Source organism: Lepidochelys kempii, chromosome 1 (assembly GCF_965140265.1).
Source record: "Lepidochelys kempii isolate rLepKem1 chromosome 1, rLepKem1.hap2, whole genome shotgun sequence".
Classification (NCBI taxonomy): domain Eukaryota; kingdom Metazoa; phylum Chordata; order Testudines; family Cheloniidae; genus Lepidochelys; species Lepidochelys kempii.
The window spans coordinates 199,305,172-199,327,386 of NC_133256.1; the positions used below are offsets into that span (position 1 = coordinate 199,305,172).

The 22,215-nt window shown below is 48.5% G+C and overlaps 1 protein-coding gene across 6 annotated transcripts in view; it reads left to right on the forward strand.

Annotated features, from left to right (window-relative positions):
• Positions 1 to 22,215, forward strand: part of BOC (BOC cell adhesion associated, oncogene regulated) — an 81,563-nt gene that overhangs the window by 38,376 nt on the left and 20,972 nt on the right. For all 6 annotated transcript variants that reach the window (XM_073308443.1, XM_073308464.1, XM_073308429.1 and 3 more), the window contains exons 2-5: positions 7,050 to 7,206; positions 8,466 to 8,744; positions 21,214 to 21,360; positions 22,072 to 22,215. In XM_073308443.1, the coding sequence (XP_073164544.1) occupies positions 7,122 to 7,206; positions 8,466 to 8,744; positions 21,214 to 21,360; positions 22,072 to 22,215 (655 nt within the window). In that variant the 5' untranslated portion in view covers positions 7,050 to 7,121. The remainder of the gene's footprint in view (positions 1 to 7,049; positions 7,207 to 8,465; positions 8,745 to 21,213; positions 21,361 to 22,071) is intronic.

Below are 22,215 nucleotides of genomic sequence, written 5' to 3' on the forward strand. Positions count from 1 at the left end.
TCCTGCCTCAACTTCCTTTAAATGTCACCAAATAACAGAAGAAATGGATGGTTTACTCTCTTGGACTGAGTGTGTCGTTAACTCCTCTGGCTTCTCTCAGCCAGTGGTGGCCCCTACTATGTGGGACAAGAGCACATGGCTAATTTATGTGTGCGTCCCTACTAAAGTGTGGTCTGGGACACAGCTGTTCTGAGGTGGTAGATATGAGGATCCTGGGGCAGGAGTCCTGGTTTTCATATTCAGCTTCAGCTCTGACATGCTGGGCGGTCAGTGCAGCTAGGATTTTTAAAGGCAGCTCAGCACAGCAGCTTGTCGCCAAGGGGAGACAGCTGGGACCTTCAACACACACACAAAATAGTTCTTTTATTTTTATTTTTTTAGATGATTCCATCTAACTACCGATCACAGTGGGACATCCATGTTTTCTTATCTGACAGCTGCCCTGAGATCCAGATTATTCTTAGAGAAGTCCCCTTAATACTCTTTCCTTGGCCTGCCCATTCCTCCCTCTGTTTTAGTATATCTGGTGCCCAGACCACTGTAGGCCAATGGGAGATGGCTTAGCATTGTGCTAGCCCTGTGTTCAGCTCAGGTTGTGCTGGAGGATATAGGGAGAGCAGGAAATAATTTAAAAAATAACAGTAATACTTGGCATTGCTGTTGCACTTTTTCTCCTCAGAACTAAAAGCACTTTAAGAAGGTGGTGGTATCCCTATTTTACAGATGTGGAAACTGAGGCATAGACAGGCACAGTCACTTGACTAAGGTCACTGAATGAGGCAATGGCAGGGGAACAGAACCAAAGCATCTTCATTCCCAATCCTGTGCTCTAGTCACTGAGTCGCAAGGCCAGCCCATGCTAATCCAGTCCATAGTCCAAGAGATGTGGGGGAAAGAGGGTTGCCAGAGACAGGGTACACTCTCCTGGGCTTCAGCATTTTTCCTCCTGGTCTGTTCTGGCTTTTCATTTTTCCTTCCTCGCAGGCCATTCCCCCTCCCCTGGAGCTGTAAAGGGCATGTTGATGCCCAAGGGTAGAAAGGGGCTGTTTTCCATTTGGGACCCTCATAAATTACAGGCAGTGTGGTAGTAACAGGAATTGTTTGGCTGGCCCTCGTTAAGCAGGAGGGGGCCTAGGTCTGTGGGCAGCATTTCCTCAGTAAAACCTTCAGCTTGTAATCAGCAAACACTTCTGTTGCGGCCTGTGTTTAATGCAAAGTGTGCTGGCTCTTGCTCCATCTCCTCCTCCCATCTCTCTTCTGTCTCCTGCTCTCTTCCCTCCCCTCCCAACCTCATTCTCTCTTGCCCGCCTGCCCCCATCCACTCCACTCCCTAGTGCAGTGTGTGTGGTAGGGAACTAGGCTGACAGCTTTTTCACCCCACACATCTGATGCAGCCCTTGTTAATCTCACTATGCTAATGGCCCAGTTCTTTGATTTACTGGGCTGTCTGAAAGGGACTTGGTACCTTCACTGCACTGACAGGAAATTGTTATTTTAACCTGACAGGAAATAATTAAGAAAGAAAGAAAGAAAAAAGGTCTTTCTTTCTTTTTCTTTTTTTCTTTTTTTTTCTGTCAACCCCCCCCCCCCGACTTTAACCCTTTCTTTCCCAGAACAGTTGGTGAGTGTGAGGTTTTGATAGTGTAGGGCTCACATCTTGATGAAAGGAAAAGGGGTGCTTCTCGGTGTAGCTGCCTTCAGGGGAGGAGAAGAGGAAGTTAGGGACATTTTGAATAAGGTTCCACTACACATTTGGGTAGAAAGGTGGAAATCGTTCCCATGGGACTGCAGTCCTATCAGCACCTAATGCTAGGGGAAACATGTACTGGGCATGCAACCTCTGGGCATGCAACAGAAATCTAGCTGGGAGACGGGGACATTTCGGGGATTGAGCTGCTCCATTCTGCATCTTTCCCCTTCCCAGATACAAAGAAAGCCAGGCTGGTTACAGGAACGTTACTGAGATAGAAGTCAATCTACTTTCTTAAAATTCTTGACTGTGTTACTGCCACCACCTTAGGACCAGAATTTTCATTTGATATGTTGGGAACTGAGCGCTTTCGACAAACTGGCTCTGATTGTGGGTACGACTGAACATATGAAAATCTGGCCCTGGATATTAACTGGTCTTTCCGTTTAAATTATTTCTTTCATTTCCCCCCATTTATGCTGGCTGTTTACTTTCTACACTTGGCTCCCAGCTATGAAAGGAAAGGTTGTTATTTAGTGCCATGACTCTGACTGGGGCCTTGGGGGAGTACCACACCCTTACTGTGTTAAATGTCCTGCTCTTCTCATTCCACCAACAGCACCGTTTAATCCATCAAGTGCCAAATGAATGGATCAGTCTCAATTTTCTGCCACCTGTTGACTTCATCTTTCTGCCAATGTTGGCCATCAGTTTTGTAATTGTGTGCGCAAGGATGGCCCTAGCTGGGAAGGGTGCATTGCACATCTCTGCTTTTTGCCTCAGTGAAAAGCCTCTGGCAAGGGGGTTATGGAGGCCTGCAGGGAGGTCCTTCCCCCCAGCACATACTCCAAGAAGCACCTCTTTTTTCCTTCCAGTATTCATTCCTCTCTCTGCCAAAGCCATCCACATGGGCAGTGAAACTGAGCTAGTCCCTTTCACTCGGTGTAGGCTTCCCGCACTGCAGGGGAAAACTTAAATCCAACCCCCCAAAATTGTATTGATTGTTTTGTTTTAATTTTCTGAAAACGTTTCTGTTCTTGTTAGATCTTCTAAAACAACAACCCACATTTTAGGCCTAAGCTATCTGACAGCTCTTGTCTACACTAGTATAATTAGTACCTGTACTTTAGCAACTGCCAGCAATAGCACAGCTGCATCGTTGATGACAGAGGTATAAGCACTTGTCTAGAAGGGGCTCAGGCATTTGTATTGCCATGCTCTGAGCAGGTTTGGAGATAGCACCGCCTTAGTCCTGTCTACACTAGGGGGTTGGCGTCAGTACAGCAGCAATGTTGTTTGCATTTATTGACGTAAGGATATTAATGTTGCGAGTGTAGACACACCTTAAGGAAATAATTAAATGTTTACAGTGCAGCTGTTGCATGGGTGAGTAGGTGATACTCTTGGCAGGAGGAGTTTCTGGGCCAGCTGTTAATCCTTGGCTGTGGGGGCATGGGAGGATAAGGAGGATGGTAAATAAAGTCAGTATCCTTTTCTAACTAGTATCCTATGGAAGCTTCCCGTGTGTAATGTATTGGGTCTTCTATCCTCTGTATGATGCAGTCACTAAAGAGTGACTTTATCTCATCTCTCTGTGGTATCTGCAAAGCACCTATCACTGTGGTATCCTAGTGTACATATCAATTTATTATGCATGTCGTAATTAGATCCTTTTGGTCTCTCTCACCAATCTGAGGCTGGCTTTTGCTTTTTCCCTACCTTCTCTCATTCCTCTTCCCTCTTGCCATTTTCATCTGCCTCAATTACTTATTCTATGTAGGTTCTTATGTGGCCCCCACTGCTGTAGTAGCTGAGCATCTCACAGTCTGTATTGCGTTTATCTTGACAACGCCCCTCTGAGGTAGGGAGTACCATTATCTCCATTGTACAGATGGTGAAATGGGGCTGAGAGAAACTAAGTGAGTTGCCCAAGGCCACTTAGGAAATCTGGGACAGAACAGGGAATTGAATCTGTGGGTACTGGCTACTGGATGCCCTTGCTACTGGATCATCCTTCCTTTCTCAGCTTCATTGTACGCTGATCATGGTATAGAAGTGAGATTTACATCTTGGTGTAAATACGGTCCAGCTTGTCTCTGTCTGCATTCCTCTGGGAAGGGCCTGCACAGCTGGCATGGAGAATCCATAGCTCATAGAGAATCCCCACACTGCTAGGGACTGAACCTGGCCTCTTTTGCTGCATTGTCACTGTGGAGTGCAGCTGTCTTTGAGAGCCTCAGCTATAGTGAGGTAGTCCCTGAGGCAGGCAGGCCGTAGCTCATGTATGGCTTTGTAGATTAGGACCAGGGCTTTCAATTCAACCTGGAAGTGAAGAGGGTGCCAGCAGAGTAAGTGGAGCACTGAAATGATATGCTCACAATGATCGTGCTAAATGGGTTGTAGCTTCTGTGTGACGCTCATGCTCACACCCGGGTAAAGAAAGATGTAGTTGTCTTTCCTGGAGGTAACAAAGGCCTGGATCATAGAGGTATGGTCCTTGTTAGACAGAGAAGGGCACAATCTCCTGATCAGCCTGGTGTACCCTCCCCACCACTGCAATCTGCGGGTGATCACACATGTTCAATAGATCTCAGAACTGTAACTGGCATATTCCTGAAGTTACAGATAATGGAGTCTTTTGATAAAATAAAAGTGAGTGGGAATTTGTGTAATAGTCGAAGGGCTTAAATCTGCCTTGAGCCACTTGAGGGCAATGTGAACACACTCACTTGGGCTGGTCCGGCAGTGTGTCCTGTGCAGAGCAGTTCTTCTTCACCTTTTTGATACCAGGGACTGGTTTGCTGCCTTTCTAAACTGTCAGAAAGATCTGAGGGAGTGGTGCCAGACCACAGACAGGTCATTGAGAAACACTGCTGTAGACGGTTTAGAGGACATTGTGGGACAGACAAAGTGAGCATGTTATTATATAGATACTGATAAATAAGGGGGCTGATTCTCATTTATGCTAAGCCCTCTTCACACAAATCTGGTAATGTAAACAAGCCTGAAAGTGGGTGTAAATTATTTTTAATATAAATGTTATTATATTTACATTTACTTTAAGGACTCTTTGTATTGCGGGAGTGACAAAAAGGAACCACAGCAAAAATGAGAATCTGGCCTGATATATTTATACACCAAATTAATTCAGAGTGATCCCATAGCATGCTACACACTATCACTTCACCCACTTCTGAAAAGCAGCCACTCTGGTGGAATTTGGCAGCTGTTTAACAACATACCTCAACACTGCACAATAGTTTAAGATAGGAATTGAAAAAGAATGTCCTCTACCCATGGAACTCATCCAGTTGGAAAGCATCCATATATTCCATTTGCTAGGTATTTATTTATGATATGTGAACAGGAGGGAGGAAGCCTGAATTGGCTTGTAGAGGTTGAATTCATCAATGGCAAGATCTGCAGAAAAGCCCTTTCTTTTGAATTGCCTGAAGGATACCTTCTACCTCAGCCCTTACCCACTTCCCAACCCCCTCCCACCAAGCATGGCATATACAAATACACACCCAGCATTTCTTGGCCTGTAAGCACCCTGGAGTGTGAAATCTCCAGTCCTACCTAGGAACCCCCTTTGTTAGAGATATGATATTGCCAGGTCTCATGCCTGAAGCATTCGTGGTATAATTTTCTTTTCTTTTCCCTTTAATTGAAATGGACATGGAAAGGTACTGTACCGGCTGTGTGTTGCTAAGCTCAGCATAGGCGGCAGGAGCGATGACTGTGGTGTAAAAGCCTAGGGAGATAGCACTGCTTTGCAGAATCCAGACACCAGGAGGATGCCAGCTGATAATGCGGCTCTTCCGATGGCCAAAAAATGTGGATTTCTTTGGTACTAATTGTCTCCTTTGTTGGCCTCCATGGTCTAGTCCGTCTTTGGCTTCTCCTCTGACATCTCAAACAAGGGGACCAGCCAGCCAGCTAGTGCCAGTAATTAACCCTTCTAAGCAGCACAGTCCAGCTGGCCATTTCCTGAGCTAAGAAATGCTACAATTAGTACTCAAACCCCTTGCACGTATCCCCACATAATACAGGAGGAATGTCTCCTTTCATTAAATCCTTTGCCTTTGGTTGCAGGTGATCCTGATTTGACATGCAAGGTTTCCCTGAGCAGAGCTGGGTGGAATGCTGTTGGCAACAAAACCTGAAGCCACCCTACACTGCTTATTAGGGGCTCATTCCAAATTCAGATTAGGTTCATCACAAGGGTGTTTGAAGTTTGTGACTCTTGCAAGCAGTGCTGCGATGTTCTGGATCCAAATTGCATGACGTTTGCTGGGATGCAAACCTAGCCGGCACTCCGAGCTGTTGGGTCCAACTTTTCTCCTTTCAGCGTTGGATTCCTTCAAACCTAAAACGTGCATCAAGTGGGGAAATCTCTGTGAATTGGAGCTGGAGACATAGATCCAGGAATGACATAACGATTTCTCCACGTAGCCTGTGATAAATGCCATTTCCTAGGAGAGTGTGTGGGCCCCTTCGCTGATTTTTCCCAGCATTTAAACCAGAATGCTGTCTTATAACCACAGCCAAGGAGGGAGGCAATAGCATCTGGCAAACAAACTTCTTAAGCAGCACTTAACTGGAAATGTTTGCTTTGCTCCTGAAAGAGGTATCTTGTACACTGATAGCCTAGCACAGTGTTGGGTGGGTGTAATTTGACCTGGGGAGTGTGCAGTGTGTAGCCGTATACAGAGAGCTGAGGATGTCCTCCCTTGGGAGATTCTGTGTATACCTGAGACTCGATGCAATGGCTGACCGGCTGGGTGACTTTGGACAGGTCACTTAGGGCCAGGCTTACAGAAGTGCTGAACATGCACTTTTGCAATTGAAGTCAATGGGAGCTGCTGATCAGTATACCCCTGAAAACTATACCCTTAATCTTCCTGTGCCAGAGTTTCTCTCTCTAGGAAACAAGGGTGATAATACCCAGGACTTTTGTGAAGCTTCATTAACGGTTGTATAGCGCTTTGAGTGACTCCTCTGGTGGAAAGTGCTAGAGAAGTATGATTATTCATAGGCCCCTTATGCCACTACTGCTCCTGTAAGGAGGGTAGTTTGTTCTGGAGCAGCACAGGGCATTGGCTTGCACCCTTCTTCCTGTAAAGAGTCCCTGTAGGGAGGCAGTGAAACCAGAGGTGCCTACAATATCCTCCACTTCCCAGGGTGGGGAGTTGGAAAAGGAGGCACCACACCTATCCCTACCTCTGTCCACCTGCTCGGGCCTTCAGTCTCAGCCATCCCTGGGCTTTGTGGGCTCTTCTGTTGAAACCGGGGAAGGCTGGTTGAGGAAAGAGCATCTGAGAATCATGTTTGATCATCTCCCTCCTGTCATCCGCAGGAAGTCACAGGCCCTGAGGCGGCTTATGGGAACCCCGCCTGGGTCCTTCTGCCCCAGGCTGCGCTGCACAGGATGACAATGACCCTGGGACGGAAGAGACCAACGGCTGCCGTCGCCTGCCTCATCCTAGCAGCTGCTGGTTGCTTTGCTAATTTGGGTGAGTTTACTCCTTACCCATTTTTCTACTCTGCCTTGAAATAACTGCAGGCCCTTAAGGTCTCGAAGGAATGGACCCTGCTTCCATCTCAAAGAGATCAGCCCCACCCTATCCTAAAGGGACACTCTCCCCACCCCACCCACAGGCTGCAGAGGGTGTTATTGACCCCACTGCTTCATTAATGCGATGAACAACGCCCACCCCTGAAGGGGATCCCCCTTCCGCTCACCTGGTCCAACAATCCATCCCCCTTTTTCGGGTGATTATAGTATCCACAGTCCAGATAGCCACTCCCACACAACCTGCTCCTTCTTGCCATTCCCTGATGGTCAGTGGCAGTGGAGAAGCATGTCACGGGGCTGGGGAGGGTCTCTAGTACTCAAGAAGTTGTGTGACAACTGAGAGCTCCAGGCTGCCTTTCCTTCTGGAAGCCTGCCCCAATGCAGGGGAGGGTTAAGAAAGGACCCTTGAGATCAGCGGGCTCCAGTTCCGCACTTGCCGAATGCACAGTGCGCAGCGGATTCCTGCTGCCTGACCACTTACTGCCAGCATAGGATCCAGCAAAAAGGAGATAAACCGTGAGGTTCAGTGTACTGCCCACAGCTCAAGCCACATCAAAATGAGAGGAGAGGGATCAGGAGTTGCATGTCTGTAGCTGAGCCAGGGTGAGTGGCTGTCCGCAAGGGACAGCATGTTTCATGAGCAGGCAAAATTTTGGTGGCTCTGGCCCCAGTGTAGTCTTTAATCTACCTTTGCTCCAATGCCTGGACAAGCCTAGCCTGCCTCCTGCATGCTTTGAACACCCAGTTCCTCTGTGCCCTTCTCCTAGAAGCTAAGCAGCTTTCTAGGAGCTCAGGCTTTTCAAGTGGTCTGTTATCCCTAAGCAGAAGAGCTTTTCCGTCTCATTTTTAGGCTGCTGCAGCAGCCTCCCAGTAGTGACTAGAGATGAGGGTCTGAACCAGAACTCTGAATAACCCGGAGGCTTTGAGAGCAGAATTATAGCCCCAGCTTTATGATGGACCAAACCAAATCCCTGGATCCAAACACACACTTAAGCTTTGGGGTGTCCAAAATCCAGAGCTGGACTTTCCAGCTTGGACCTCTCTCTACTTGAGACTGAGTCATTGTACAGTTCCAAGAATTGCTCTGTGTGAGGAGAGTGGCATGGGGTATGTAGTGTGACAGTGGAGGAGATCTCCCTCTGCTCTTCTGTATGCTGATGCTCATGTGGAGATCTTGTCCTTGCCTCCACCATGCAGGTGAATCTCTTCAGGTCACTGTCCAACCTGCTTCCGCCGTCCAAAAGTATGGTGGCTTGGTGAGCCTGGGGTGTGTGGTACAGCCCCTGAAAGTCAACGTTACCTGGAGGCTGAATGGGAAGGAGCTGGTGGGGTCGGATGAGGCGCTGGGGATCCGCATTGAGCTGGGGAAGCTCATCATTATGGCTCTCAACAATCACACCGTGGGCCGGTACCAGTGCATCGCCCGCATGCCGGAGGGAGTTGTTGCCAGCGTCCCAGCCACAGTGACTTTAGCCAGTGAGTAGCTTTTGTCTTCTCCCACCCCACTACTCTGCATTTGATCCCTCTCATTGGTTGGGCCTCCATTTGGGGGCTTGACAGCCTCTGAGACACAGTGGGGCAGGCTGATCCCATGCTCATGGGATCCCCAGTCTGCTCATGCTGGGATCCCCAGTCTGATCCCAGGCTTCCAGAGTAGTCCCTTGGCCTAAGCTGTTTTGTAGCATATTTGACACAGAGGCCTGTCATGTTCTACCTTAGCAATAGGCAAAGTGATCCCTGTACGTGATAGACTGCAAGCTCGTATCATGATACCTTCTAAGAGTAACTGCATAAACCAATGAATAATGTAAAATTTCCCTGCACCTGTGTCTGCACTTGAGATAGATCGAGTGATTTTATATTTCTCCATCTGCCTGGTTCTTGGGATTGCCTCCTTCAGATTAAAAGGAAAGTCTGCTATTCCATGCCGGAGAGAGGAAGGGCTCAGAGGGGTGCTATTGTATTGTTTAGAGAGAGGCGGTGCTTGCGTATAGCCAACAGGGGTAGGGAGCCGGGCTCTTCTTTGAGCTCCTCTCATGTTGTGGGGGAAGTACGTTCATTTATTCGGGGGCATGATCATACTCGGATGCGTCTTGTAGCAAGGCTTGTCTCTCTAAGGGGGGGGTGCTTCGAGGTGCTCTTGTTGACATCAGAGTGTCTAATATGTTGGAGTGTGCTTTCCTTTCCAGGGGGCGTTTCTTACTCGCGTTGCAGTGTTATTTGTATGGAGGGTCGGTCTTGTATCAGGGATGCTTGGGTTGGGGAGACCTGAGATCCCGGAGCCTCATTAATTTTGGTCCATGTGTCACGCTGTGGGACTGCACTAGTACTTCAGGGTATATCTCCTCTCCGGGGGCTACCCTCATATTTGAGTGTGTCTTGTAGGAAAAAGATTCATAGACTCCAAGGCCAGAAGGGACCGTGATCATTTAGTGATCATTTAGTCCGACTTCCTGCATAATACAGGCCAGAGAACTTCCTCCATATAATTCCCACAGCGGATCTCTTAGAAAAACTTGGAAACTTGACTTAAAAATTGGTCAGTGTTGGAAACACCCAAAGTGAACCCTGGTAAATGTGATGGGGCCACATCTCCGACAGGGCTTCTTGTTTCAAACTGGGATCTACGCTCAGGTCAGAGAGTGTGCTGAGTTATGGGTGCATCTCAACGCGGGCAGCACACTCAGTTTGGGTACGTCCTTGGCAGTGGAGGCACTCACGTTGGCATCATGAAGCTCTCTCCATAACTCCAAATCCCTCGGCCCCAGCCTGGAGTCCCCTACTGCACCCCAAACTCCTCATCCCCAGCCCAGAACCCACACCCCCAACCAGAGCCTGCACTGCCCCTGCACCCCAACCCCCTGCCTCAGCCCAGTGAAAGTGAGTGAGCATGGGGGAGAGCGAGCCACCGAGGGAGGGGGAATGTAGTGAGCAGCGGGCGGGGTCTCAGTGAAAGGGCGAGGCTAGGATGTTCAGTTTTGTGCAATTAGAAAGTTGGGAACCCTAACTGAGGTGGGGACATGGTCTTCTTGAGATGCTGATGCTGGGGAGAGGAGTGTTCAGAGGTAGCACTTGTGACAGGGCATGTCTATGAGGAGAATGCCATTAGCCGTAATCGCCAATGGACAGAGCTCCTTCGTAAACTCCCTCAGTTGGTCCTCGGAGGAGGCAGGGAGGGAGCTGGGGAAGGGGATATGTCTAAGAAATTGAAGGAGAGAAGATGTTTGTGCAAAACGAGGGCCGGCTTTGTGTTAAAGCCAAGAACTATTGGCTTGTCATCAAGACATTAATCAGAAGTGAAATGTTTAGGTCGGGCTGGGTAGGAGGAGAAGGAGAGGGAGAGTGGAGTGGAACAGCAGCTCTTGCTCTCAGAGGCTGGATGGGAGGGGGCTGTCATTGGGTTGAAGCCATCGGGGGATTTGGCCTGGGCTTTGCACTTAGATTAAGTTTCGGAGAGCGCATTCCAGAGCAGAATGGGGGCTGTGTTTTGCCGGTGGGCTGGCCCAGGAGGGGAGCAGAGAGGTGGATGGGATTACCAAGGGCATGGTTTGCATTTAGGAGGGATAAGGAGACCAGTGCACGCACGCTCCTTAGTATGGTTGTTTGCTTTCAGGCCTCTCTTAAATGTCGTTGCTTGGACAAAGCCATCGTTGTTCAGTTTACCTGGGTGCTGCCCTCCCCCTCCGGCTCTGGTGACTGAGGGGAGACAGGCTGTGATCGAGCTGCTAGTGTGCAGGAAGTCCCCACCATCCTTCCTGAGACAGACTCCAGCTATAACCACATCCAGTGCAGTAGTGGGGCCCCAGAAGTTGGCCTGGTGTTGATTCAGGCCCATGTATACTCCATCCGTGCCCTCACCCTCACCAAGCCAGAGAGAACTTGGGCTGAATTGTTATGCTGGGGCTTCCAGTTAGCATGGGCCTGCCAGTGTGACTAAATATTAATAACAACATTTACAAGGCCTGACACAAGGTGTAGAGATCAGGTAGATAAATGGTCCTTGGCCTGGGCCACTGAGCTGGAATCAAGGAAGGGGGAAGATGAGACCTCCCCATCACCACAAGTGTCTTGCCACTGAGAGGAGCTAGGAGGATCAGATGGGTTGCAGAAGGAGGGTGAGGGCTTGATGGGCTTTGTTCCCACCACTAGGGGGATGGTTATTAATGCCATTGAATGGGTCTTGTGACCTGAAGGAGAAGGTGGGTTAAATAAGTGAGGGACAGTAACCCATTGTGAAGCCCTCTGTGCTACATGGCTTGTCCCCTGAGAACTCATGTCTTCTTCCTAGACCGTCAAGTTTCAGCACCTTGCAGGGTAGCTGCTGGGCCCTGCTGAATCATTCTCTGGGGCACCTGGCATTGGCCACTGTGGGAAGACAAGATACTGGGCTACATGGACCTTTGGTCTGGCCCAGTATGGCCGTTCTTATGTTCTTACCATCTTGGCACATGGCTAAGTGGGCAGCTCCCACCATGATCCTTGTCTTTGGGCAGAGGGTGCCATGAGAGTGGACAGAGTGAATCCCACTGTGGGGCAGAGAGAAGCTGGGGAGCCCTGGAACAGATCCCACCTTGGGAAGAGCCCCAAAGGGAAGGGGGAGAAGATGGAACTGAGGGTGGGACATGAGCGGGACAAGCAAGGAGCAGCACTTCTCGGGGTATGTGACTGATTGGCACTCCTGAGCCGATCTGTGATCAGGCTAACTCAGAGGACTGATTGAGACTAACAGTTAATTCCAGCAGTAGAGGTAAAACTGGCTATAGTTTTATAGCCCCCAGGAAGGGAGAGATTTGTGGAGGGGATGGAGGTGGAGTTCTTAAAGCAACAGAACAAGGATCACTTCGCCAGTGTTCAGCTCAAGTCTTCAGACACGGTGCAGATGATTTCTTGGTGTATGTGGTTAGGGTGCTAGAAGGGTAACTTATTGGAGCTGGAGGGGCCCGCTGTCTCTTCCCGCCCCCCCCCCCTCCCAAACACCAGCCCAGTGTATAGAATAGATGGTAATGACCTTGATCACTACCAGCCTAAGATGCATTGGAGCAGGACATCTAGAGAGGTTCCATATCCAATTCCCAGTCCCTTGGACTGTTCTGGGTCCTAGCCCTTATGCGGAGAGTGATTGGAATCCAGGGAAGTCTAAATGGGGCAGTGCATGGTCACAGGGGCTGAAGGATGGAATGAGACTCTGTAAAGGCTGCCTGACTTTAAAATATATAGTACAGCGCTGGGCATATGGATATAATCTGTTGCTTCTCTTTGCCATCACTCCCAGCTCCCCTTCCAAGCCCCTTCTTCTAGTAGTCTGCTAAGAATGAAGTGCACTGTTCACTACGTGGGTGTGACTTCCATGGAATGCTTTGGGAGGGACGACAACAGTGGTAAAAGTTGCACGTTGCTGAGGTTTAGTCATCAGGACCCCTATCCAGCAAAAGCCTTTAAGCACATGTTGAACTTTAAGCGTGCAAGTAACCCTGTAGAAGCCAATGGGATTGCTTGCATGCTTTAACTGAAACCTGCTTTGCTGTATGAGAGTGAGTGGACGGAAGTGGCCAAGCAATGGAACATGCACTATTAAGCAGGTACACAAAATGAGCGTAACTTACACAAAAAGACTGATGAGGGGGATGTAGCAGGAAAAGCCACTCACACAAAGGTCAAAGACAGTACTGCTGTAAGCTAGAGCAGCTTGTGGGGACTTCAACTGCAGTTGCACCTATTCATGCCGGGGCTGAATTTGATCCCACTGAATACCAAATGGAGGAGAGTGGCAATTACGTTCCCACTGAATGCCCAATCAGAATCTTCCTTCCCCCCGTATACCACCCACCCCCCCGAACAAGCACTTGTGGGAGGAGAGGAATATACTAAACTGGGTTTTCTCCTTGTCAATCACCTGGTTGCAATGGAAGATGAGATAAAGGGGTGCATACATACTGGAAACACTTTCGGACCTGAGAGGGTCATTCCTTCATGCCCTTTCAGCTTCTAGAAATGAAAGTAGCAGAGCAGCCATCAGCTTTGGCTAAACCCATGGGAGCAAGCCTGGTGTTGTTGCAAAGTGCCAGTGGGCAGTGACCCCTGCTCTGGGGCATGTTTGGGGTCCCTTAGGAATTTGCAGCTGTCTTCTAAAGAGAAACCCATTCATTTTCCTTCTGCCTGGGCCTCTCAGCTGATGACTCCCCTGACACAATGGAGGGGGAATTTCATCTCCATCCTGAAAAAGCATTTGCTCGCTTGGCTCACCTCCGCTAAAGGCCTCTGGCTACAAGGCCAGGGGTGGTGTGGGGCGGGGGGGAATGAAAACACAGGCGGCGCTTCCTGAGTCAGTCACCAGAAGGGAGGCATGTTGGTCATGATGTGGCTTGGAATGTGGGGGGGGGGGGAAGGTGGGGACATGATGGGACGTTAGCATACGATGAGGGGTGCGTGTGTGAAGAGCTGTTTGAAGGGGATCTGAACACTGCTCCTGGGAGGCTTGGGGGTGACTGTGAGAGGACCGGCATGCATGAAGGAGGTGGGGAGAATGGGATTGTGTGCATCTCACCGTGGCACTCGGAGAGGGCTGCATCTGTTACTCCTCACGGGAAGGAGACCGACAACTGGGATGCGGCTTAGTGCAGGCGGAGAGCTCTAACCCCATGGGGCTCTAGCAGCCAAAATGAGAATTAGTGAGGAATAACTACCCCCTTGCTTTGTGCTGGAGGAGCCTTGCCATTTCCTGTTCTCAGAGGTCCTACTTCCCACAGTGATTCTTCTCCACCCCTGGCGTGAAGGCAGTAGGGAAGGCTCAAGCCCTTGGGGCCTGTACTTTTTAGTTCCACATGGTCTCCCACTTGGGTCTGATCCGAACTGATCTGTCTAGTCCATGTACTTACCTGGCCCCCTTGCTGTAGTACCCAAGGGCCTTAGTTCCTCCAAACGAGGGCTCTCCTACTAGTCCTAGGATGATTCTTTGCCCTGTCCATCGCCGTGCCAGCAGGGGCCTAAACACACAGGCACAGACAGAGGCTGCCTTTCTCTCTCTGTCCACAGCCCACCCTAAAGAGAACAAGAGCTAACCCTATTTTTGTTAAAACGGTGGCTTCAGCACAGTTGGAGCTCAGCCATCCCCAGTGCCCTCCATCTGATGGTCTCAAAGTTCTTCACAGACAGTGATGAATTGGGCTATCACAGCTCCCCAGTGAATTTAAGGTTAAGGTCCCAATGGACAACCACAGTGAGTAGGGAAATAGAGCAGTGGTAGGATCTAGCATGGGATTTGGGGATAGGGAAGGCAGGTAGGAGCTGGCTGGATGTGGGGAGTAGAGCCAAATACAGACGGTCAGTGAGTGTGCAGGAGAAGCTGTCACCTGCAGCTTCTGCTGGTCTCAAAATTCCCCATCTCGCCTGCCTGCAGAAAGGAGTCCTTGGGGTCCCTCCAGCTCACGTGACACCCCCACCGGGCCGGGCCAGGTAGTGCTGGCACTATCTTTGCAGCAGCACCTCAGCCCAGATATGACCACACTTCCCCTCTGTTTGCCAGACCTGTTTGTATGTAGGTTGTGAGTGCGCATGGGCAAACACGTGCCCCAGGGGAGGCAGGTTTGAACTCCAAAGGCCTAGGTGGAAGCCACTTACAGATACAACTAAACATTATTTGTGGGGTATGGTCATTTACGGGAACAATCTGGCATTAAACTTTTGAATAACTGATAGTCAAAATAATATATTCTGTGTCCCGTGCTTTAAGTTCCTTATCTTTCCCTTCTCTTCCTCTCTTGGTGCCTCTCTCCTTTGTCTGCTTGTCATGGCTCCCCACCGCCTCCCCTATCACTGCTCTTGGCTCTCTCCACTCCCACCCATTTCCTCACCCTCAGCTCCCCCAGAGACTAGGCTGGTGGGCTGAGAGATGCAGGGAGGAAGGGGGGGTGGATACCCCTCTTCCCTGGATTGGCAGAGTAGCTGTTGTGATATCAAAGGGTCGTACTCCTGGAGGTCTGGGGGTGGAGGGCCCCACTGATGCTTGCCCATCTCACCAGCCTTTGGCTCTGCACCTGCCTGTGCGACAGGGAGATATTATCCCCACTTTACAGCTGGGGGAAAATGAAGCACAGAAAAGCAAAGCAACTCATTGAAGGCCGCACACCGAATGGGTAGCACAAGCAACCATAAACCCCAGGAGCCCCAACTCTGAGATCTATGTGTTAACCTCAAGACCATCCTATGACGGGTTCCCCCCGGGGTGCCACCTGGAACTGGGGTACCACTGAGCCCTCTGACCCACCAGCTTGGGCTCCGTCTCTCACTGTGCTGCTGTGACAAGCTGCAGACCCACTCCTGGTCCTACACTTCCACAGCATTCACCCAGGTAGGGACACACCCAGCTGCAGTTACATGCAGGCGCTCTAACCAGCCACTGCATGAATCAATAATAGAAGGGCTACAGCCAAGGTAACTCTCAGCTCCCCAGGCATGCACCCCCTCTGGAGTATAAAGCCAGAATTATACTGTCTGGCACTGCACAGGGATTTGTACAGTGTAAGCTCATAGAGTCGTGCATCCCCGCCCTTCTTCATTGTTGTACTAGAAAGGCTAGCTGTGGGTGTCACCCAGAGTAAGCACGATTGAAATATAGATACATAGTCAATATTCCTAACTTTAGATACAAAAATGATACATGCATACAAACAGGATAATCCTATTCAGCAACTCATAACTTTGCCAATGACACCTACATGACCTGTCTTGTACAAAATGCATCATCATTATGCCATAATCATATCATAATATCACTGAAGAATATGGGGTGCAGTGTCCTACTTGCCCGTCTCACCAGCCTCTGGCTCTGCACCCTCCTGTGCGGCAGCAAGATATTATCCCCGCTTTATAGGTGAGGGCAAATGAAGCACACTAAAGCAAAGCGACTCATTGAAGGCTGCACACCGAGTGGGTGGCACAAGCAACCATAAACCCCAGGAGTCCCAACTCTGAGATCTATGTGTTAACCTCAGGACCATCCTTCCCCTCTAGACACTCAGCTCAGTGTCTGAAACACTCTCTCTAATTGCAGAAATCTCGTTATTTTCCGTGTCCTAAAGAACTATGTTCACTGGTGAGCTGCTCTGCATCTGAGGTGTTGGTCTCTTTCTTTCTCCAAGCTCACTGGCTCTTAGGCCTCTTTGCTCTTCTGGGTCTCTCTGTGTTCATATAAACCCCTGCCAGCACTGCTGGAGCCTGGGCCTTGGCAATGAGATCGTAATTTGGCCGTGATTAATTCAGACCACCAGGGTGCACATTAATTTTCCTGATGCTCGTTTATATTTTGATGATCAGAGAAGTATGTGTGATATGGGCAGGCAGACTTCTGCTTCTCTCCTTTTCTCCGCCCCCTTCTGTTTGTGTCTCTTCCAGCTTAATCCCTTGATCAAGTGTCAGAGGAGAAAACACACAGCACCCTTCCCCTCCCCCAGGGTAACATTCATTATCAGGGGAACAGAATGTGCTGCATGTTAAGAGTTAACCTTCATCTGGCTTTAATACTCAGTGGAAACATGGCTCCCCTTCTCCGCTTGTCCTAAAGGATTAATCATGTTTCTGAAGTTCACTCTTATTCCTGTTTTTTATTATTTTTAATTGAATGATGCCAAGAAATTCTTGAAGTCTTGAGCACGTTCGCTGCAAATCATTGTTATGACATTGCTAAACCTCTCCTTCTCTTTTCAACCTTCTCCCTCCCTGCTTCTTGAATCTGGGCACTAGAACCGTCTCTAAACAACACGCCTGACAACGAATGCGTTTGGGAAGGTTTTTCAGTACATTGCCAAGGGAGCTGGTTTTTATTTAAAATTAAGAAGAATCTTGCTTTAATCAGAAAGTCTGTTTTGAGAAATTTCATGTCACTTTTCCAGGACTGTGGGTGGGAGAACCTTGGAGCCAGAGTTGTCTTTGCTGTTGGAGAGCTGGTATAAATCCCAGAGAATGAAAACACATTTTTCCACTCTCCCGGTCTGCCAAGGGAAGGTCATGTGTAGTCTGCGATCCACGAGCTCTTCTGATCCCTGCTCTCTGAGCTGCCTGAGGCTGTGCGGGCCTTGGATTTGTATTGGTTCCAAGGAAGAAAATAATTGTGTTTGTGATCATGGCACACTGCTGCGCAAAGTCGTGGTGGTGTAGGTCATACTGTGTTGCTGTTACATTATGCTTTGAAGAGGCAATGTGGTCTCGTTTCAATGCAGTGTCATGCCACTCTGAAGAAGTGTCAATGCGAGGTCATGCTATGCAAGATGCAACTTTAAGTATTGTTGCAATGTCATAGCATATTGCTGCAAGGTGCTGAAGATGCAGGGTCCTCAAAACACAGTGCCACTACCTACTTGACGTAGTGTCCCAATGCAAAGACGTAGCATCACCCCACAGCAGGTACTGCAACCAAATTCCTGAAATAAATGTTCATCTCTTTAACATTCCTGTGAGCTGGGCTTGCAGGACTCAGGAAACACTTGCAAACATTTGCTAGAAGAGCCATGTTCCAGTTTACTTGCAGTTGGTCAAAGCATGGGTTGATTTCATCCACACTGTCTGGTCAAACTGTTACCAGGAACCAGGGTAGCTAGCACTTTGTTTAAAGCACTTTCAAACAGGTTGGTTCCCAAACTTGGTTTAAGGGCTATCTATAGTAGATGCATCTCCCTGCCCTATAAGTGAGTTGAGATGCACTGGCTCTCAATGCTACTATGCTGTAGTGCACATATAGGCTTACAGGAGCATCTGCACTAGGAATGGGTTTGGAAATAGGTCTCCTCGGTTTATTTTTGTTTATCTTCTAATCTTTGACGTTGTGGGTTTGGCAATCCTGCCACTACCAGTCTGGGACTGGAATTGTCTTAGACTCAGCTGCATTGCTGCTCTCAGCTTCTGAGTGGCTGGCATAGACCTGAAGCGTTACCTGACTCAGGCCATTTCACCTTGCTATCTGCTCTGAGTCTTCTGAGTAGTATTAAAAAAGAGAGAGAGAGAGACTTTCCTGCTTTCCATCCCCACCCCCAATAGGAGCAACGTGTAGATGGTTCATACTGAGTTCATCTGAGTCCTAAAGTCTTGTTACAGAGACATTTCCATGGTGAGGCAATGGCCTAGCTGGTGTGTCTCTGAGGTCACTGAGCTTTTTCAGGAAGGGTCAGCTGTGCAGGGTGGTGGAGGAGCAGGTTCTGATGAGAAGGGGTCAGTCAGCTCATAAAGACTAGCAGACAGTCATTGCAATGTTTCCATTATGGCCTCTAACTCTTTGCCTCATGTGGAGCTGGTTGAGAAGTGCAGCTGGAAGAACATAGACAGCAGGGGAGAAGGAAGGTGGAGGACTGTACTGGCGGGGGGCGGGGGGGCGTGAATAGCTCTGTCAAAACATTCTCTCCTAATGGATTTCTCAAATGTACCAGCAGGCAGGTGTCACGTCAAATGCCTTCCCTTTTGAAACCTGATCTATTCCTCTTGGTCTGGTACTCTCATTCTCTCTTAAAGGCATCCTCTGTTGGGTTTTTTTAGCCCTCAGGAATGTGGTGTATGTTCAGGGCATGGTGTGGGTAACTGGTTCAGCAGACAAAGGAACTTGGCCAAAGTCCAGTTCTTAGCCAGTCTTGAGAGCTTTTCTTCCTCTCCGGTATCTTTAAAACTGATTTTAATTTTTATGTGAATAGTTGCATGTAGAGACCAATTTCATTCTGTTTTTTCTGTGACCCCCCCATCCCCTCCAACATCTCCCCAAATAAACTGGGGATGGGGGAACCTTAGGACACAATAATAATCTAGTGGTAAGCCAGCCTGTGGCTGTCAAGCATTTGACTCGAGCAAGAATTCCCTGCGCGGAGATACTTAGTATTCAGGCAATGGAAGAGTTTGAAGTGGTGGTTGTGGTCACAAAAGTGGACTCTGAAAATGACTTTTTCCTTCCTGTTCCAAATTAATTCTTCTCCATTTGCTTCCAGATCAAATCTTTCAAGTCTGCGAGTTGAAATAAGATCTTTTTTTCCCCCTCTACGCCCAAAGTTTGCCTTCTAAATCTCTCGAATCTATCTATCTACTACTATGCTCTCATCTGTCTAAACCAGTGGTTCTCAATCAGGGGTACGTAGAGATCTTCCAAGGGGGTACATCCACTCATCCAGATATTTGCCTAGTTTTACAACAGGCTACATAAAAAGTTCTAGCAAAGTCAGTATAAACTAAAATTTAATACAGACAATGACTTGTTTACACTGTTCTATATACTATACACTGAAATGTGAGTACAATATTTATATTCCAATTGATTTATAACTATATGGTAAAAATGAGAACATAAGCAATTTCTCAGTAACAGTGTGCTGTGATGCTTTTGTATTTTTATGTCTGATTTTGTAAGCAAGTAGTTTTTAAGTGAGGTGAAACTTGGGGGTACGCAAGACAAATCAGACTCCTGAAAGGGACACAGTAGTCTGGAAAGGCTGAGAGTCACTGGTCTAATCCATCTGTTTGGGATGTATCGCATGAGAGGATGCATAGCATTCATCACCATACTATCCAGGGGCTGAATAGTTAGTTTAGATCCACAAAGCATTGTCCATAGTAACCTTCACACTTGATCCTGCTCTTTGCCTTTCCCTGGTGTCAGCTAAGAAAGCTCTGCCCACTCCCACCCCCGATTTGGTGCACAGCAGCTGTCCAGAGATGGCAATGTCACTGAGGACATGTGAGATGAGGGAGAACCCAGAACCCAACTTGAGTCTTTCACAGTTGTACAATTCTTCCCTCAGATGCACCCCAGCAAGTTCCTAGTGAAGTCAGTAGGAGCAGTGAATGCATAATTAGAGGTAGAACTGAATCCAGAGGAGGAAGATCTGGGCAGCAAATATTTTTACCCATTTCCAGCACCTTCCATCAGAGGATCTCAAAACACCTCACAGACATTAATGAATTAATCCTCACAGCCCCCACATTTTCTAGTTCAAGACCGTCCTCCCCACTTATGAGAACGGATGTCATTTTCTAACCATATTTGAGGTGTTCAGGCGAAGTCAAAGGGTCATGATGTAATCCTCTCTTCTGTCTTACCTAGCCTTTGAACCCTGTCTGCACAGGCTCAGCTCACAATGTTTGTGGTAGCTTCTAGGCAGCACGGCTACAGTTATGTTTGAAATGGCACTTACCTTTCGAATCTCAATTTTCAGTTGCTCAGTAAGTTACCTTTTTGGGCTGGGATTTCTCATGTTCATACACAGCATTTTATTTGCAAAGTTTCTTGATTGAGCCCTTTTTGGAGCTAGTAGGTGATAGAAAGGAGCAGCGTTCTGACACCAGCCCAGTTCCCCTCATCGCTGAGGGCACCTCTTCAGTACCATCCATTGCCAAGATGCACTGAACTGGGTCCTGACTCCAAACCTGAGGTGGTAAAGGTCAGACAACAGGAAGAGGATACTCTTCACACCACAAACAAGATCCAGAGCGTGACTAGCTTTGTGCATTCATAGAATATCAGAGTTGGAAGAGACCTCGGGAGGTCATCCAGTCCAGCCCTCTGCTCAGAGCAGCACCAATCCCCAGTTTTTGCCCCAGATCCCTAAATGGCTCCCTCAAGGATTGAGCTCACAACCCTGGGTTTAGCAGGCCAATGCTCAAACCACTGAGCTATCCCTCCCAGCCAACCTAATCTGTATGGACATGGAAGACCTGCTCCATGGGGGTGTCAGGAAGCCGAATCAATATTTGTAAAGCTCTTTGAAGTCCTAAGGATAGGATAGAAGGGCCCAGTGTTAACTATATGCAGTCTTGTTCCCCATCTTTGGAATCTAGCTGAATTACAACTTTATGTACTGAATATACCTCAGGTTGTTGTTGTTTTTTGTTTGGTTGGTTGGTTTTATTTACTCCTTTCCATTAACTCCTGAATTTGCCACTCCAGTGCTAAGACTTACTGTTACTGTCCTCTTAACAGAGATCAAAGACTTCAAATTTGATGGCCAGCATGTGATTGAAGTGGATGAAGGGAACACAGCTGTGATTGCATGTGACCTGCCCGAAAGCCACCCCAAAGCCCAGGTGCGCTACAGTGTGAAACAGGAGTGGCTGGAGGCCTCCAGAGGTGAGCTGCATTCAGGGAGGGGTGGGTCCCTCTTCTCTCTTTGCTACCCAGTGCTTCTGTCCCACCGAGCTCTGTCACGTCTCCATATCCGCTGGCTCTGCCTTTACTCTTCCCTCTAGCTGTCCAGTTTTGCAGAGAATAAGCCCTCTCGGCCCACTGCCTGATGTATGTCTCCCCCACAGCTGCTCCTTTCTGAGCTGCTGCCTGGTCTCTGTGATGTCCCCAGGCAGCCGTGCCTGAGGGAGCCATGCTCAACAACAATTTGCAAAGAGAAAAAGGAGGGGGCATGAGTTGAATAAATCCTAAATTTAATTTTGTTGAAATGAATTATTCGCCCATGTGACTGAGATGGGTTAGAACCAAAGCCCCGGCTCTGAACCCCTATGAACCCTTGGGAAGTTTTGAAATCCAGGTCTGAATGTTGCCACTTGAGCCCATCTGTACTTGTTACCATTTAACTTCACCAGAAGGTCCATTCATCTCCCTCCTCCCCAAATCAGTTCTCTCCTTATCCCGATTCTGAGACTGAATCAGCTTATTTCCAGGAGAACCCTGCCTGAGATGCTGATGTATCCAGCTCTCTTTCCCTCCTCTTTGCCCACCTTCTCCCTTTCCTTTGCCCAGGCATGTTTGGAACCTACTCCTGAGATGTTATCTGGCTGGTAGAATAGCTCCTCACAGAGAAAGTTCCTCTCTTCTTTTCCCTTACAGACAACTACCTGATCATGCCATCTGGGAACCTTCAGATAGTCAATGCCAGCCAGGAGGATGAAGGAACGTACAAATGTGCTGCCTACAACCCCGTGACTCAGGAAGTGAAAACCTCCGTCTCCAGTGACAGACTCCGTGTGCGAC